Source organism: Fusarium verticillioides, chromosome 10 (assembly GCF_000149555.1).
Source record: "Fusarium verticillioides 7600 chromosome 10, whole genome shotgun sequence".
Taxonomy (NCBI): domain Eukaryota; kingdom Fungi; phylum Ascomycota; class Sordariomycetes; order Hypocreales; family Nectriaceae; genus Fusarium; species Fusarium verticillioides.
The window spans coordinates 1,273,032-1,289,846 of NC_031684.1; the positions used below are offsets into that span (position 1 = coordinate 1,273,032).

General features: G+C 49.1%; 6 protein-coding genes and 2 non-coding genes across 9 annotated transcripts; 3 read left to right on the forward strand and 5 right to left on the reverse strand.

Annotated features, from left to right (window-relative positions):
* Positions 1-741: 741 nt before the first annotated feature.
* FVEG_08660 (hypothetical protein) lies at positions 742-1,707 on the forward strand (the record flags this gene model as incomplete). Its single annotated transcript, XM_018897547.1, has 1 exon — positions 742-1,707. One exon carries the CDS (start codon positions 742-744, stop codon positions 1,705-1,707), a length of 966 nt encoding a protein of 321 aa, XP_018755229.1.
* Positions 1,708-2,652: 945 nt separating this feature from the next.
* Positions 2,653-6,089, forward strand: FVEG_08659 (beta-galactosidase; the record flags this gene model as incomplete). Its single annotated transcript, XM_018897546.1, has 8 exons — positions 2,653-2,780; positions 2,837-2,914; positions 2,964-3,336; positions 3,383-3,526; positions 3,582-4,245; positions 4,294-4,701; positions 4,756-5,049; positions 5,101-6,089. The coding sequence occupies exons 1-8, from the start codon at positions 2,665-2,667 to the stop codon at positions 6,087-6,089; spliced, it is 3,066 nt and encodes a 1,021-aa protein (XP_018755228.1). The 5' UTR covers positions 2,653-2,664.
* FVEG_08658 (hypothetical protein) lies at positions 5,513-7,267 on the reverse strand (the record flags this gene model as incomplete). Its single annotated transcript, XM_018897545.1, has 1 exon — positions 5,513-7,267. The coding sequence occupies one exon, from the start codon at positions 7,265-7,267 to the stop codon at positions 6,170-6,172; it is 1,098 nt and encodes a 365-aa protein (XP_018755227.1). The 3' UTR covers positions 5,513-6,169.
* Positions 7,268-7,877: 610 nt separating this feature from the next.
* Positions 7,878-9,535, reverse strand: FVEG_08657 (hypothetical protein). Its single transcript, XM_018897544.1, has 2 exons — positions 9,228-9,535; positions 7,878-9,141 (listed from the first exon to the last, which is right to left on the reverse strand). Exons 1-2 carry the CDS (start codon positions 9,503-9,505, stop codon positions 8,040-8,042), a joined length of 1,380 nt encoding a protein of 459 aa, XP_018755226.1. The 5' UTR covers positions 9,506-9,535; the 3' UTR covers positions 7,878-8,039.
* Positions 9,536-10,879: 1,344 nt separating this feature from the next.
* FVEG_16390 lies at positions 10,880-10,951 on the reverse strand. The gene has a single exon. It is a non-coding gene; the product is annotated as a tRNA-Asp (tRNA).
* A 316-nt stretch (positions 10,952-11,267) lies between these two features.
* On the forward strand, positions 11,268-13,109 carry FVEG_08656 (hypothetical protein). Its single transcript, XM_018897543.1, has 4 exons — positions 11,268-11,730; positions 11,780-12,259; positions 12,315-12,456; positions 12,511-13,109. Exons 1-4 carry the CDS (start codon positions 11,330-11,332, stop codon positions 12,892-12,894), a joined length of 1,407 nt encoding a protein of 468 aa, XP_018755225.1. The 5' UTR covers positions 11,268-11,329; the 3' UTR covers positions 12,895-13,109.
* On the reverse strand, positions 12,953-16,496 carry FVEG_08655 (hypothetical protein). Of its 2 annotated transcripts, XM_018897542.1 has the most exons (4): positions 16,203-16,496; positions 15,834-16,152; positions 13,065-15,779; positions 12,953-13,011 (listed from the first exon to the last, which is right to left on the reverse strand). In XM_018897542.1, the coding sequence occupies exons 1-3, from the start codon at positions 16,427-16,429 to the stop codon at positions 13,317-13,319; spliced, it is 3,009 nt and encodes a 1,002-aa protein (XP_018755224.1). In that variant the 5' UTR covers positions 16,430-16,496; the 3' UTR covers positions 12,953-13,011; positions 13,065-13,316. The 2 variants fall into 2 exon arrangements, with proteins under 2 accessions (XP_018755224.1, XP_018755223.1); XM_018897541.1 differs by having other exon boundaries at positions 12,953-15,779.
* FVEG_16389 lies at positions 13,133-13,241 on the reverse strand. Its single transcript has one exon. It is a non-coding gene; the product is annotated as a tRNA-Asp (tRNA).
* Positions 16,497-16,815: the final 319 nt, after the last annotated feature.

The following is a 16,815-nucleotide window of genomic DNA, read 5'->3' on the forward strand; positions in this document are numbered from 1 at the left end:
GAGGCTATCTCACTTTGGGCCAAACGAAGTACACTGCGCTCATGCCTTTCGATAAATGTCCAACCGATGCTTCGACTGGCAAAGTACCTTTCAGATGGCGCGGCAAAAGAGTGCCCAGCAGAACCAAAATGTGGCCAGGTGACAAAAACTACGGCTGGGCGAAGTTTCTTGGAGATGGCAAGATCGAAGTTTATTTTAAAAGCTGAAACTCGAGCTCGTTGCACAGAAGAGTTGGGGTCTTGGTGAAAGGATAAAGCATAGCGCGGCATCGTTTTGGGACGACTGGCATGACTTGGATGAGGAAGGTCAGACTTGCTTGATACGGACAGACGGATAACACCTGAATGGTGGTTATCGCAGGTATCTATCTGTCGGTGTAGCTTGGCTTCCTTGGTTAGTCGTCGCTCGTTCTTTTAGCCGGTCTTACATCTTTCGATCCATCAAGAATGCAGATTGCGAAAGTTTCAAGAAATCCTTTCCAGCGGGTTCTGTCAAGAGGACCAGTGATTATAGTCTCATGTTCCGGATGATCGATGATGTTTTCGGCCCAAAAAGTATCAGACCACGGACAATGTTTTGAACAAATGGTTCGGCCGGGACTGCGGAGTCAGCTTGCCAGCCACTTGCGGGATATACACATATAGCCTATATTGAGAAGCTATTTGCCTATAATTGAGTACAATCTTCAAACTTCGCCGTTGTTGGCCTCTGTCAATTATTTTCAAATCTAATTCCATTATCATGACTGGTTTGAAATATGATCCTGAATACCTCAAAGCTCTGGGACCCGTCACGAAGGAACCCAAGCCCGAGCCATCCAGATCAGTTTTTGAGATCAGGAGGAATACTGAGGATGTCATCCGGCGAGTCGTCACGAACTCTCCATACCCCGATGGCGTGCTGGAGACTGTGTATAAAGTCAAAAGTTACGATGGAGTCGAGATTGAAGTCACCCGCTTCGCCTCTGAGGAGACTTTAGCTTCGAAGAAGCCCACGCCCGCTGTGATGTACTTTCACGGCGGTGGTTATGTCTCTTGTTACGTGGAGCTGTTTGCACCCCAAATCGCCCGTTTCGCGAACGACTCAAAGCTTCCATACTTCGCGGTGTCTTATCGGCGAGCGCCAGAACATCCTGCTCCTGCTGGTGTTGAAGACGGGTATGCTGCTCTTCAGTTTGTATCGAAGTCTGCGGTAGGACTTAACGTCGACCCTACAAAGATCGCTTTGCACGGTGACAGCGCTGGTGGAGGACTCGCCGCGGGTCTCGCTTTGATGGCCAGGGATCGACAGCTTGATCCTCAAATTGCGAAGCAACTGCTCGTCTACCCAATGCTTGATGACCGAGATCATGTCGAGACAGACGATCCGATTCTTGACCTCATGGTCTGGAAGCCTGATGGAGCGAAACTTGCATGGGATGTGTACGCCTCTGAGGTTCGAGAGAAGAATGATCCACAAGCTCTATCTTACGCGATTCCAGCTCGGGCTGCAACGTTGCGAGGCCTGCCTTCCACTTATATCGACGTGGGATGTCTCGATCTATTCAGGGATGAGAATCTGGAGTATGCTAAGAGGTTGGCTAACGAGCATGTTGAAGTCGAGTTTCATCTTTGGCCAGGGCTGCCACACGGATTTGACGGGATGAGGGATATCAGTTGGTTTGCGAGGTGTCAGGAGAGTCGTATAAGTGCACTGAGAAGGATGTGATGGTCAGCCCATGGAACATTGATGAAGAGCATAAGTCCAATACCTAGCCAATGCAGTACAACGGTAGCATTCTCAGTATCTCAATAGCCACGCCTGGGTGTATAGAATCGTTCCGCGCCATGAGGCCCTATCCGTCCTTGACGTTACTCTGTGGACCTGCAGCTGCCTTCATACGGCGATGATCTGTTACACCAAAATATGTCAGTCGATTAAGCTTAGATCGGCTAACAGATGATATCGATAGAGGATACTTACACTGTAAAGCGCATTGTCGATCATGGTTCTTTCTGAGCGCAGCGGACGATGACCAGTGCGACCACTACAGCTGCAGAGGGTCAGTCCAATAACGAGGTCCGAGGCAGCCAAGGCAGCCGTTGAGAAAATTTTGTGCACTTGGGGTTGTCTCCCGGCTTCCTAGCACGAAAAGATGCCATCACATGGAATAACGGCAATTCGTGCTGTGAGTTGGTTGACCAGTCAAGGTATGAGACAATAGCATTGGTCGGGAAGCAAGGCGTTGACCAACAGGGCTAATAGGGCCGATGCACGTAAAATGACACTTGAACTGCCAGAGCCGCGTCAATAGAAATGCGGGTGAATGTGGAGAAAACCTGGAGTAAATGTCATCAGACGGAATAAACTCTGGTCCAAGAATTGACATTGCAACGCTACCGTCCCATGGCAAAATTCCCATTGACGCGTTTTATTCTCCGGCTGATCCATCCATCGTACCCCTCACGCAGTTCAATTCATCGGTGAAGAGCACCACCGAACCCCCCAGACTTTTTTGATCGACACGATTCGAGAGTGAGAGCCGTGGGGAAGCTATGTCATGTCATGTTATGCGGGTCATTTGTGGCCGAGATGACTTTTTTGTGGTGGCATTGGATGCGCGTATATAAGTTCTGGGTGATGCTGAGCACGCGAGCTTGAGGTTGATCGTCATAGCAAGTCAAGATGAAGTTGCTTTCGCTTTCAACTGTCGGGCTGCTTGCCTTGACTGGTTTGTCGATTGGACAAGAGACAAAGGACGTTCCGATTCAAGACAATGGACTCACAAACATTGTTGAATGGTAATTCACTTCACTCGATTGCCGCCTTTGGGACCTCTAGCTAACAAACAACTTAGGGACGACCATAGTTACCTGATCAATGGCGAGAGGATCTTTGTCTTCTCGGGTGAATTCCATTACTGGCGTCTGCCTGTGTACGATGCATCCCCTTTGCCAACCCAGCGCAAATCTAACACTTGTCAGACCCGAACTCTGGCGCGACTTGCTAGAGAAGATCAAAGCCGCCGGCTTCACAGCCTTCAGCATCTACAACAGCTGGGGCTACCACGAAGCGACCCCCGGCGTTCTCGACTTCGAAAATGGCGCCCACGATTTCGTGTCCATCATGACCCTTGCCAAGGAGCTCGGCCTCTACCTCCTGATCCGTCCTGGTCCCTACGTCAATGCCGAGGCTAACGCCGGAGGTTTTCCTCTGTGGGTCACGACCGGAGAGTACGGCAAGCTTCGAAATGATGATCCTAGATACACCAAGGCTTGGTCTAAGTATTGGACTGAGATTTCCAAGATTATTGAGCCGCATCTCATTACCAATGGTGGCAATGTTGCCATGTTTCAGGTACAGTTACAGCCTTGTCGATGGTGGAGGAAGCTGATGAGTGCAGATTGAGAACGAGTTGGGCGGTCAGTGGAAGAATGACGACAAGAGAATATTGAACGAGCCTACCGCCAACTACATGCAACTTCTCAAGGAGTCCGCCAGAAAGGCCGGTATCGATGTTCCTGTATTCCACAACGCGCCCAATACTGTGAGTTCTACCTCTCCGAATATGAACCGTAGACAAAGTACTAACGGATTTGCAGCGCACATTTTCTTGGTCCAACGATTTCGAGCGCAATGCAACTGGCAACGTCGATGTCACTGGTGTCGACAGCTACCCCTCCTGCTGGAGCTGCAACCTCGACGAGTGCACCGGCACCAACGGCGAATATGTCCCCTACAACATCCAAGACTATGTCACCTACTTCAACAAGCAATCTCCCCGTCAGCCTCACTTCTTGCCCGAGTTCCAGGGCGGTTCTTACAACCCATGGGGCGGTCCAGAGGGTGGTTGCCCTGGAGATATTGGCCCTGACTTTGCCAACATTTTCTACCGTGACTTGCTCGCACAGCAGGCCACCGCTATTTCTCTGTACATGATGTACGGCGGAACCAATTGGGGTTGGTTTGCTTGTCCTGTTGTTGCAACTAGCTACGATTACTCTTCGCCTATCTCTGAGAACCGTGCTATCTGGGATAAGTACTATGAGACCAAGTCGCTGACTCTTTTCACACGGGTTGCGCATGATCTTACCAAAACCATCCGAGTGACCAACAGTACTTCCCTTTCCACGAACGATGCCATCTTGATCTCCGAACTTCGGCATGAGCAGAATGGTGCTGCTTTCTACGTTGCTCGACACGATCACTCACCTTCCGGTACCAAAGAGACCTTCAAGGTTCATGTAAAGACCTCCGAGGGCAAGCGTACGTTTCGATATTCTTCCTTAAGTCGCACATACTAACGGCTTCCAGTCACCATCCCTCAAAACGAGGGCGCAATCACCATCAATGGCCATCAGTCCAAGGTCATTCCGACTGACTTCCACTTCGGCAAGAAGACACTCCTCTACTCGACCGCCGAGGTCCTGACTTACTCCATCATCGGCAACAAGGAGGTCATTGTCCTCTGGCTTCCTGAGGGCGAGCAAGGAGAGTTCACCCTCAAAGGGCACACCGAGCTCAAGCACGACAAGTCTCTGAAGGGCATCAAGATTAAGGCGGGCAAGAAGAGCGTTACTGTCAACTACACTCAACAGAAGGGCCTTTTCACTCTCAACTTGAAGGATGGCTCCACCATTGTTCTGGCTGATCGAAAGACTGCTTACAGGTTCTGGGCTCCTACACTGGACAACAACCCCTTCGCGCCTGTCAACAAGACTGGTGAGTTCTGCACATAAAACAGCGCACTTGAGAGACGCATATTAACTTTCGCAGTTCTGGTTCACGGCCCTTATCTCGTCCGCCACGCCACCATCAAGGACGGACAGCTCAACATCCAGGGCGATCTCGACAGCTCCACCGAAATTACCGTTTTTGCCCCCGAGTCTCTCAAGTCCATCGCTTGGAACGGTGAGAAGTCTAAGGTCTCGTCGAAGGATGGCCACAAGTACACCATCAAGCTCAAGGGTCCTTCAAAGGTTACGTTGCCCAAGCTTGACTCCTGGAAGTATGCCGATGGCTTGCCCGAGATCAAGACCGACTACAAGACTTCATCATCGGCCTGGGTTGGTACGTATTACAATGGATTTTGAGATGACTTGATGTACTGACCTTGAATAGTTGCTGATAAGAAGAACACCACCAACGCGGTCCTCGTCCCCGATCTTAACAACCCCGTGCTCTACGTCGACGAGTACAAGATCCACTACGGAAACCACATTTACAGAGCGACTTTCCCCACCACTAGCTCTGCCCCTACGGGCGTTTATCTGAACCTCACTGGTGGTTTGGCCTTTGGCTACTCCGTTTGGCTGAACTCGGATTATATCGGATCTTATCTCGGCAAAGCCACCGCTGGCCATGCAGGCCAAGAGTTCTCTTTCAAAAACGCCACTCTGTCCAAGAAGGAAAACGTTCTGGTTGTTCTGATGGACAACTCTGGCCACGATTTACGTGACGGCGCTCTTGATCCTCGAGGTATCACCAACGCCACTCTCGTTGGCCCTGCCAAAGACGGTTATAAGTTCTCTGAGTGGAAGATTGCTGGTCATGCTGGAAGCGTTGAGGGCGAGGTCATCGATCCCATTCGTGGCCCCCTCAATGAAGGTGGTCTCTACACTGAGCGTATCGGCGCTCACTTGCCTGGCTTTTCCGACAAGAAGTGGAAGTCATACTCTTCCAAACAGGGAACACTCGTCAACCCTTCGGCTGGAGTCCGTGCCTATAGAATGACTGTGGATCTTGATGTTCCTGATGGCCTAGACGTTGGTGTCTCGTTCAAGCTTACGGCACCTTCCAACACGACCTTCGCCGCCACGAAGAAGGGCTACAGCAACCAAGTCAGAGTTCTTCTATTCGTCAACGGCTACCAGTACGGACGATTCAACCCTTACATCGGCAACCAAATCTCCTTCCCTGTCCCTCCTGGTGTTCTGAACTACAATGGAGAAAACACCATCGCCGTAACGGTTTGGAGTCAGAGTGCTCAAGGTGGCGAGGTCAAGGTTGAGTGGGAGGTTGACTATACTCATACATCGAGCTTCGATGTCAAGTTTGACAGCAAGTATCTCCGCCCAGACTGGACCAAAGAGAGACTGCAGTATGCTTAGGAAATTAGTCGAGTTATGTGGTGTTTGAGAGTTAAACATGTTAGTTATTAAAATATCGGTCATGTTAGCTAGAACATAATTTAGTGAAGCTCCTTTGGCGTCACGAAGACCCAGTTCTTGTCAGCTGTAACAGGTAGTCCTTCCTTCTTCTGAGCAATGGTGTTGTTCTTGATCATGCCGTCAATCTGCTCTCTGTAAGCAGGCTTACGATCAACCCAAAGGTGAATACCGCCACGCGCAACATCAACACCCTGGAAAATCATGGGACCGTCACTATCGGGAGTATCACCACCAGCAAGAATAGGCCTGTTCCACTCATCAATGTAGGTCAGAATAGCAGCCCACTTTCCAGACTTCCAAGTAGCCGGAGCCCAGAGCCAGGGAGTCATCTCAGCTTCAAGGTTCTGCTTCTGTGTCTTTTTAGTGTAGTCACCATCCTCAATCTGTTTGCGAGCAGTGGTGATCTCGCCCTTCTTAGTCTTGAGGAAGAGAGATACACCGATGACGTTCTGGGGAGGGACGTTGTAGCCGTATTTAGGATCGCTAGCAACCATGCGGACAAGCTCCTCGGAAGCAGCACTGACGACGTAGACCTTGATACCGTTGGCCATGAGGCGGTTGTACAGCTCGACCTGGCCCTCGAAGATCTTGGGAGGGGAGACTTCGGTGGCAGTGACCTTGTCGTCCTCGAAGTAGGTGGTGGGGATGGTCTTGTTGTATGCCATCAGCTCATCGACGTAACCCTTGAGCTCGCCAAGGGGGAATCCGCTGAAGATTTGTGCAGCCCAGGGATAACAGACAGCATCCTCAATCTCACAGAGGCGCAAGTAGTAGCTGTACAGCGACTCCTTGTGCTTCTTGGTGTCTTTGAAAGGGACCAGCTTGAGAGCAGGGTCCATGGTCTCTCGTGTAAGAACACCCTTGTTCTCAAGGTAAGGAAGAAGTGATTCCTCCAGATCGAATTGATAGCTGGTGTTGTCCATGTCGAAGACAGCATAGCGACCATTGTTGGCATTGCGAGCAATCATCTTGTTGAGAGCTTTGGCTGCTTGGGCAGGCCAATGCTTCAGCTCAGGACCCTTAAGACCATAGTTGCCATTGGAGGGAGCGGCAGCAGAAGGAGTGCTTAGGCTTGTCAGCCAAAGGGCATTGACAACGAAATTGATGCTGGGTCTCATGATGAAAGGCTTGAGGTGAGGTGAGGTGAGGTGAGTGTGAAAAGCTTGGGGAACCTGCTTTTTCAGCTTCAGCCTAGGATGGGATTTACAGAGTAATTAAAGAAGTCCATGGCCGTCAAGGTTTACCGGCCCGACAGTTATTCCATACGAAGTCGCTGATAGTGTTACAAGAGGTAATATCCGGTGGTTGGTCTAAATGGACGATCTTGGACTATTTGGTCACGCTACCCCGCTTACACGTTTACTGAGGGTTTTTAGTCGCTGTCGAGATAACGGCGACAGGAGCTTGTTTGTATCGATAGAGGTCTCGATTTATTTAATGTCGCAGATTGTCCCGTCAATCTAATACTATTAAGGCTTCTATTCGACATCAGATCGATCTAAACCATGCCCATATCTCGAAGCTGAAGGTGGTGATGTCAGCCACTTTCCTGTCTAGGCCAAGTTTCCAAGAGCAGGGGAGGGTTGTACAGTTCAATAAACGGTCAAGATCTGCGTCATTGACACGAGAACAAGAACGGCATTCGGCATTAGTTCAAGGCTCCAAGCCAAGAGCCCTTTTACTCCAATGATGTAACCCTGGAAGGGGCCCAGGGCGTTTTCTAAACCACTAACGGACAGCTAACAGGGGGTTAAAGGTTTAAGCTTGCCAGCGCCGGGGCTCCGAATTCTGCTTATCGCAGGGAGGAATTCTTGGAATTAAATTGCGCTTGATTGGCAGGGCGGGGCGCCAATGCTTGGGTACAAGGGTTCCTAGCTGCTTATGTTGAATCTATCCTGACTTCCTCGGCGAGGGCGATGGCTTTTTATCGCTTGAAGCTCCAATGGCCTGCAAGAAATCCTCGAATGCAGCTTGGGGGATCATTCCGCCGCTTGCGTTCTTGTGACCAACAGCAAACCTAGGTCCCAATCGCTCTCTCAGCGTATCGTCGTCTGCCCCATCTGCTGCTCGACTAAGAATTTCCGGGATGTTGACAGGAGGATCTCTGCCCCTGGCGCACGTTGGAACGCGACACGAATAGTTGACAAAGCCTCTCGCGTAGCCTTCATTCGCTACCATCACGACTTGGAGCTGCCTCGAAAACAATAGGCGAGCCTGGCGTGCTGCAATGAGGGCATGAATCTGTGCTTTCGAGTTGATGCGAATCACTGCGATTTTTCCATCAGCAGAAAACTTGGGCACCACGCGACCGGCCTTCTTCATCTCATGTATTACTTCGGCCCTTGCTTCCTTCAAGAACTTATTCTTAATAAGCTCTACTGGTGATGAGGCCGCGATCAATGTTTTCCAGGCTCTGGGGACATCGTAGGCTGCGGTTCGGCGAGGAGCATTGATAAGCTTTGCACTATTGTTTATCGTCTTTTTATTATGCGTCCCAAACGTCGCTTGCATGTTCGGAAATGGCGGCCGCCATCTGATCGCATTACCCAGATCCCCATGTGTTCCCATAACACATAGCCACCCGCATGCTTCCTCGACCGCTTCGTGTAAGTCGCGGCAGATGAGATAAGTCAGCAGCGAACTTGTAGCTATCGGTGGACATTTATTCGCCGTCACTAATATCGCGCCCTCAGGGTGATCGTTGTCCTCTGCCAAATGGTGGTCAATGACTAACGCGCGATGGGGTGAGTCGATTACAGGTTCTGATTTCCATGAGCCTTGGTCGAGGACGATGATGTAAGATGGCTTGTGAGCTTCCATGTTTGTTCGAGAATCCATATAGTGTAGTAAGCTGTTTTTGTTCATCGTGTAACACGATATCAGCTTGGAATCAAGGCCGAGCAAGATGAGAGTTTTTCTTATGATGGCTCCAGCAGCAAGACCATCGGCATCTTTATCAGGGACGATAAGAGTCTGTTCACCGGCGGCGGCACTGTGGGATGATTAGCTGAAGTGACCTTCAGACATGTCGTTCTCATCCAGAGACGATTGGCATGGTACTAAGTAGGGGCAGCTGACCATTTGCGGATGAAATCCTTTGCTTTCTCAAGTTGACTCTTCGGGGCAGGCCAGATCACACTTCCATCCTCATCCCTTTGCGGTTGAGCCTTGTGATAATCCTCTTCAGGAAACATCGGCTTCGCACCACGATACTGAAACTTCTTTCGGTCTACAATCGACGTTTGAAATTGCCGAAAGATTGTGAGGAATAGCCCATTCTTGCGAGATATAGGTAATATGAATATTTGTGCATTTAAAGTCTTTAGGACTGACGGGGTAGATGTAACGCGAAGCATGGTTCCGGTGGTGATATGAAATTCTCGAGGACATTGAGATGCATGCTTGGTTGGTGTCTTGAAAAACCGCAGAAAACGTGGCGCGAGCACACAGCCACGATTATTCGCCACATATCATGCTCTAGGGTATTGCTCTTCTCCTCGCCATCTAACAGCCGGGATTGAACAGTGTCGAATATTGAAATGGTTATGGATATATGTATTAAATCACATTGTGCTCAACATTCTGGTTACTGATTACTCACTATGACCTACATGAACTTCACAAAACGCCGATAGACCAATGTCCCAAACAAGAACCTGCAAGCTTTTTCGTTTACTTCTTCTACGCGATGGGGCCTTTGATGAGATTGCTTAGATTATCAGTGAAGCCCGCCAGTTTGTCAACCCATCAGGCTGAACGCATGCGGAAAGGTGCCCCTGAAGAATGCGGACAACACGCCAAGCACCTGGGGCTCGACCGCCAGCCACCGCACCAATTGGTGGGCTTTCAGGGGCTCAGGAATGCAGTGACTTCAGACTTTCCACCGAGTTCATTCAACATGATGGCTTCTCAAGTGATCGCCTCGAAATGAGAACAGCGGCTGAAGGTTATCTTCTATTGATCGGGTGATTGAGCCAGGGTTCTCAAGCCTTTGGCGATCGATGGCGTCGTAGGGCTTTTGTGACTATATAAGTATTACCTCCTTCCTCGCGGTTGTCTTCTCTGGCGAATATAGCAAACATACACCGAAGCAAACATGAAATATTGTGTTTTTGTTCTCCTCTTTTCCGTTGTTGGGGTCACTGCCCAAGCAGCAAACTGCAGTGAAGTAGAGGCCTGCCTCAAAGCTGGTCCGAGAAACGCATGTTTTTTTTTTTTTTGTGGAAGAAGGAAGGCTAACCTTTATCTATAGACTGATGCCTGCGGTGATAATGAGCGATGCCTTTGCGGAACACATAAAGAAATTGCCAAGTAAGCGGACTCTCTTTATTGATGGTTCTGGGTTGCTAACACGTCTCCCGCCAAAGTTGCTATGTCAATTGCGAGAAAGATTCGAGAGCGAAACCGGCCGAGAAAGCTGTTGAGAAGTACTGTTCTGTATTGAGAAAGCGATCAAAGCCATTGTATAAGTGAGCACTGTCGCCCGCAAGATGAGAATTCACTACCAGCACTCTTTGTATATTATGATTATAGATAGTTTGTTAGCGTCTTATAGAAGTCAGCACATCACGAAATTAAATTCACCAAAGAACCCAAGCCTGTCAATCACCAGATCACGCACCGATGCCATTCAAAAATCAGATAGTGACGCATCAATCTCTATACCAATTAATCTCAGTAATTTAGTAAATGTGCAAAAAGGAGTTGCTGCTTTTAGCAGCTGGCTGGAACTCTCCCGCCGGGAATTGAACCCGGGTCTCAAGCGTGACAAGCTTGCATACTGACCACTATACTACGGAAGATGATGACTGTGAGCAGTCACTGTAGCGGAGTTCGATATCACGTGGAAAGATTTTAATGATTATATACCCATCAACAAAATTTTGCCCAGTTTCGCACGCGAAGCTCGGAAAACCGATGCTGACAAGCTCAATTCACCAATCACAACGCATATTCTGGTAAACTCTCTTCCGAGCCTGGTAATGACGCAACACCAAGCTGATTCATGCTCGCTTCAGCTACCCTGGATTTTATACTGGGTCAAAATCGGCTCGGAACTTCGGAGGTAGACATATATATAAACTTTTGGCAGTGCGAGATCCAAGGAAGAGGGATTCTCTTTGTTAATGTCCCAGTAAATTTAATGGACAGTTCGAACTGTATTTTCCTCCATTGCCATTATGTCGCAACCTACGGAATCTAATTCGAGGCGTCATCCCGCTCATAAAGTCTTTGAAGAACTTGGTCTGGTCTCACTATACCACTCGACCAAAGATGTCAAGATCCTTTGCGCACAGAGATTCATCCGTCTCTTCGCCTATGGTGGATCTACTCTTGTTCTTGTAGCATATTTACGAGAACTCGGCGTATCGACAACCCGCGTCGGCTTGTTCATGACCTTGACGTTGGTTGGTGATATTATCATCAGCTTCCTGCTTGCACTGTTCGCCGATGGCGTTGGTCGACGCGCGGTCTTGGCTTCGGGAGCAATTTTGATGACTGCGAGTGGAATTGTATTTGCCACCTCTAGCAACTACTGGATTTTGCTTGCTGCAGCAATCTTGGGTGTCATTAGTCCTGGGTAAGAGAAAGAAAAATGGTTTGATGGTGTTGATGCTGACAATCGATAGTGGCAACGAGATCGGACCCTTCCGCGGTGTTGAAGAGAGCGTCATCGCCCATCTTACTGATGCAGCACGGCGAGGAGATGTATATGCTTGGTATAGTCTCTCCGGGACAGCTGGTGGCGCCTTTGGCCTTTTGACCTGCGGCTGGATCATTCATCACATGCGCGTCAATCTCGGCATGGATGTTGTTGAAGTGTATCGCTACGTCTTCTATGGATACTCTGCGATGGGAGTGCTAAAGTTGCTCTCGGCCATCATCTTGAGCTCTGCTGTTGAAGTTCACCATGAGCCCGAGCAAGATTCTTCAGCGGACAATGGTGAACAAGCACCCCTGCTTCCCGACAACGCTCAAGTTCAAAGCGCCGACCAGCCTCAGCCCAAGAAACAACTCCGAGCTCGAATTTCTCGTGACAGTATCCCGACTGTTGTGACCCTTTGCACTCTGTTGGCTTTGGATAGCTTTGCTTCAGGACTGGCTCCTCTGTAAGTATTTTGACACAATAGATTATTTTCCCGCGAGAGCTAACAGTCACGGCAGCTCATGGATCACTTACTACTTCAAATCCTACTATCATATCGAGGAAGGAAAGTTGGGTTCCATCTTCTTCACCACGAGTATCATCGCTGCTGCATCGATGCTGGTAGCATCTTCTCTTGCCAAGCGATTCGGCAATGTTCGAGTAAGAGTCCAATGCCGACAATAATCTGAATTAACTCACTGACCTGACTCTCAGACTATGGTATTTACTCACCTTCCATCAGCGGTCTTCTTGGCTCTCGTCCCCATTCCCAACGACGTGCACCTATCAGTTCTCTTCCTCATTCTACGATCATGCACTCAGTCAATGGATGTTGCACCCCGTTCAGCTTTCCTCGCCGCTATCATCAAACCAAAAGAGCGAACAGTTGTCATTGGTCTTATCAACGTAGCCAAGACAACTTCTCAGAGCCTTGGACCTCTCATCACAGGACTACTGGCAGATTCGAACTATTTCTGGGTTTCATTCATCATGGCTGGATCTTTAAAGGTATGCTATGACTTGGGATTCCTCGGACTCTTCAAGCATCATGAACACGTGGAAGCAAAGCGAAGCCACGAGGAAGAGGGAAGCCAGTGAGTTGCAGGCTTGGTACCCTGTGTTTTATTTAGTCAGGTCAAGAAAGAATTGGAATAATGTGTCCTGTTATACGCTCTTATTAGTAGCTTTATTTATAGTTACATAAGGTATCAGAAGCTGTCTTAGACTTTAGTATAGAAAAGCTTAATCTCCCAGACGTGTCCACTCACCAAGGTACATGTGGCATAAAGAAATAGAGTCAAAATCAGATTAAGTTTCCACAAAGACCAAAAAAGACTACCAAGCCCAGGAATCGAACCAGGAGCTTCCCCCCCTCATGGGGCTGACTTCCGCACAAAGGCATTTATCAGTGATAAGCGGACGTGTTACCACTACACTAGTTTGGCCTTTCTGTTGTTATTTAGTGATGTAAAATCATGCTTATACGGTATGTATGTTCAGAAGCGATGCTGCTCATGTCTCTAGTACATGTTCCCCCCCAATGCTTCCGCATTGATATGTGATCTTTCACCAACAGACTTCTTCACGACGATAACGAGCTCGTCGAGCGTGCCTAGAAATCTCACAAATGCATAAACGGCTGCTGACCACTGTCTTCCTTCTTGCCTTGCTAGGTATTCTTTAGAGTTGCCCTCATCTTGAAAGTCTCCACGCAACCTCCTGAACTGGATCGCCCGGCCCACCAAAGGCGTCGGCAAGATTGCTGGAAGTGGCTCTCCAGACATCAATGAATGCTGAAGAAGAGTCATGGTTGACATCAGGTCAGCAATCAGGTTTTCGTCGCCTGCGCTCACGCGATAGAAGAATCTCTCGCGGACTGGGAGCGGCAGATTCGTCGCGGTCATGCTGAACTGGGCCAGAAAGACGTTGAGGTTGTTGCAAAGATGGTTGGCGCGGCTGAGCGTTTCAGTGTCGATGTTTGAGGTTGAGAACTCAAATTTTGTCTTTAGGATCGGAAGGGCGATGGAGTTGAGCAGCTCTTCGGTCGTGGTAGCCTGCTTCTCGATGACCTCGACGAAATCATCTGGAGGCGAGCGCCAGACTGAAATCAGAAGGGCATAGCGGTCTCTGATGCTTGACAACTGGCTGGATAAGATTTGTCGGTAATGTCTGTTTCCAGAAAGGGGTCGCGGAAGAAGCGCAACAAAGACGGCTGCACCAAAACCGATCAGGACAAGAAGTATCCGCCGCCAGAAGACCTCGTATCCGACTCCAGGGTTACCATAACTGGGAATATGCGTATCGACCCAACTATAAGACATAACCATGTACATAGTTGATGTAAGCATGATACCTGCAGCCATATGTTGTGGCGGAGCAAACAATCTCCACCACATCATACCAATGATAGCGACCGCCATGATGGCAGCTAAGCCGTATGGGTTTCCAGGGCCATTTCCAGATCCGACGTACCAGCACAGAAGACCCAGGATACCTCCAGCCACAGTACCGAGGGTACGAATGAGGATTCCAGAGGTAAAGTCAGACATGTAAGGTTCGAGGGCCATCTGCGCCATGATCAGAGCCCATAGTCCCTTTTCGCGATAGTAGAAGCCAGCCGACGATGGTATAACTGCAGGGATGGCGAGGGCAATAGTCAAGATGAGCGCACGAAGAGCGTGAAGACCCTCAACACCCGTAAAGAAGTTGATGAGCGCCAAGAAGATCAGACTCGATTTGCTTCGTCGACGACTCGTGGGCTGCTCCATCCTTTCAAGAATGGCGGCTGTTGTTCTTGCCCCTTCAGGGTCTTCCTTTTCCTTTCGCTTCTTGCTGAACAGTCCTCCCTTCTTCTCGGGTTTGGAAATGACGGACATCGTTCGAGTGAGATCATTTGAATTAGGAATCGTGGAAGGCGGTGCATCTTGAGACAGGCCGAGCGTGAAAACGTGCTGGAGGCCTTTGGGTAGCCATACTCGCTTCGATGTTCGAACCCTCTCAACCTCGATGGCTCGTTCAAGTACCCCTCCAATATTCTTTGTCAGGTTGATGAGTCGTTCCTGGTATAGAAGACCAGACATCAAGCCGAGGAGAGGAGGTGCGCGGTGATCGTTGTAGAGAACCTTGCCGTTGGCATCGAAAAGATGAGCATGAGGAGCGATCAGTTGCTCTGCAGCTGTGTCTTCAAAGTCGTCGAGAGCTTCTTGCAGCGATGCAAGTACCTGCTCATGTTGACTGATCGTGCCGTCTTTATAAGCTCCCGAAAACGCTTCGATTATGGCATCGATGGTTTGCTCCAGTGTCTTCAGTAGCGGAGTAGCGCAAGATGAAAGTGCGTCTATGGTTTTTACAATCATCTCTTCAGTATCAGGGTGTCTTGTGATCTCACGTAGATTAGCCGCTTTCGCAATATGATAAGCCAGAGGGTGCTTTTCGTTGTCAGACTTCTCAAGTTCCTCGGCCGCTTTTGTTAGAGCTTCATCTTTGGCAAAGAGCTCTTCGCGAGAGATTGATAGTTGCAATAGCTCGCCAAAAGATACCAGTACTTGCCGCAGTGGTTCTTGAAAGGACTTGATATCTTCGGGGCTCCATCTTCGAAAAGAAAAGTCCAAAGGCAGAAACTTGACGGCACTCTCGACACTTTTGAAGGAGACTGCCAAGGTAGCTTTCAGCGCTTGTAGCTGCTCAGGTTCAAACCTGCTTCTCGTCTTGAAGTGCCATGTCAAAGCCTTGACGTAGCCATTCATCGGGCGGAGAAGGTCAGCCATGCTTCCGAGAGTGATTTGTGAGGTTGATTGCGGGAAAAACAACAAATTGCAAACAACTCCAACGCCGACTGCGATGGCACTCGGAAGAATCAAGACTTTAGGTATGGTGCCGTTGAAAGTGGGAATGAGCGGTGCTGTAGTCAAATAGATGTTGGCAACAATCAGGGAAAACATGGATACTAGCATCAAGTTGGGAGCAGAAACTCGCACGCGAGCCTAGTCAGAGTTTGTTAGTTACTGAAAACATGGTTGGCTGCACAATCAACTTACCATGAAATAGACAAACAACCCCATCATGCAGAAGTACGTGACCGATACGCGAGCATCCAACATAAAGCCTTCGTAGATGGCTATTTGTGCATAGGTTGTTTGACCTGACGCTTGGCCAACATTGGTCGTGTTTTGAGGCATCGATTGTTGCAATTCCGCGTAGCGTTGTTGTAAATCAGCTTGAGGTCTTGTCGCCAAAGCAGCCTTCATGGTGATTGTTCCCCAGGCCCAGGCGAGCGCCATACCGACACAGATCATAACTCCGGCGGCGAAGTGGATGAAGACAACGCCCGAAGGCGGCATGATGAATAGGACAACACTGAAGACGCGTTAGTACCTGACGATATAAAATTTTCATGATGAACTTACCATCCGAAGAATGCCGACTGGCCGAGCACTCTCAAGGTATCACTGATGTAGATAAACAAGGTGAGGATCCAAACAGCCAAAGAACACTTGAACAAAATCTTGAGGTCCTTGGCATTGAAGTGGTCCAGCCAAGCCGGGAGTCGCCTGAGGCTGTTGAAAGCATGAAAAGACGCCTCGTCCTCCCCCATTGAGCCCTCCTCTTTGGTTTTCGACCGTCTCAGCCTCATATTTCACACAGTCCGAGTGAACCGATGGTTGTTTTGGTGTTGTTTTGGCGACGTTTTTAGAGTTTGAAGAAATGCATTGAATTTGGGGATCGCCATGCCAGCGCGAGGCGGGAGTGGCGCTTATTTAGTCATCCTTTCAGGCGCTCATTATGTATTGTCGACACTAAGACCAATGCGTGTAGATTGTCTTATCTAGACGCTAAACCCCTGTAATTTAAGATCACCAGAATCCGTGCAGATCAAATAGCCCTTGCTCAGTGTAACATTATGATGAGATTTGTGCAAGTCATACCTAAGCGTAACCTTATGTTTTATTATGATCATCGTTTCAAGGCTTTGCACCGCAGTATTCGCATCAGATATCCAGATGTCATCCGTATTCATAA

Bases quoted from the DNA above. Each gene is read 5' to 3' on its own strand.
- FVEG_08656 (XM_018897543.1), top strand. From the start codon at position 11,330: ATGTCGCAACCTACGGAATCTAATTCGAGGCGTCATCCCGCTCATAAA. The intron at 12,260-12,314 runs GTAAGTATTTTG...CAGTCACGGCAG, and splicing joins GCTTCAGGACTGGCTCCTCT to CTCATGGATCACTTACTACT. The intron at 12,457-12,510 runs GTAAGAGTCCAA...CCTGACTCTCAG, and splicing joins AGCGATTCGGCAATGTTCGA to ACTATGGTATTTACTCACCT.
- FVEG_08655 (XM_018897542.1), bottom strand. From the start codon at position 16,429: ATGAGGCTGAGACGGTCGAAAACCAAAGAGGAGGGCTCAATGGGGGAG. The intron at 16,153-16,202 runs GTAAGTTCATCA...ACGCGTCTTCAG, and splicing joins CAGTCGGCATTCTTCGGATG to TGTTGTCCTATTCATCATGC. The intron at 15,780-15,833 runs GTAAGTTGATTG...AACTCTGACTAG, and splicing joins GGTTGTTTGTCTATTTCATG to GCTCGCGTGCGAGTTTCTGC.
- FVEG_08657 (XM_018897544.1), bottom strand. From the start codon at position 9,505: ATGCTTCGCGTTACATCTACCCCGTCAGTCCTAAAGACTTTAAATGCA. The intron at 9,142-9,227 runs GTCAGCTGCCCC...ATCATCCCACAG, and splicing joins AAGGATTTCATCCGCAAATG to TGCCGCCGCCGGTGAACAGA.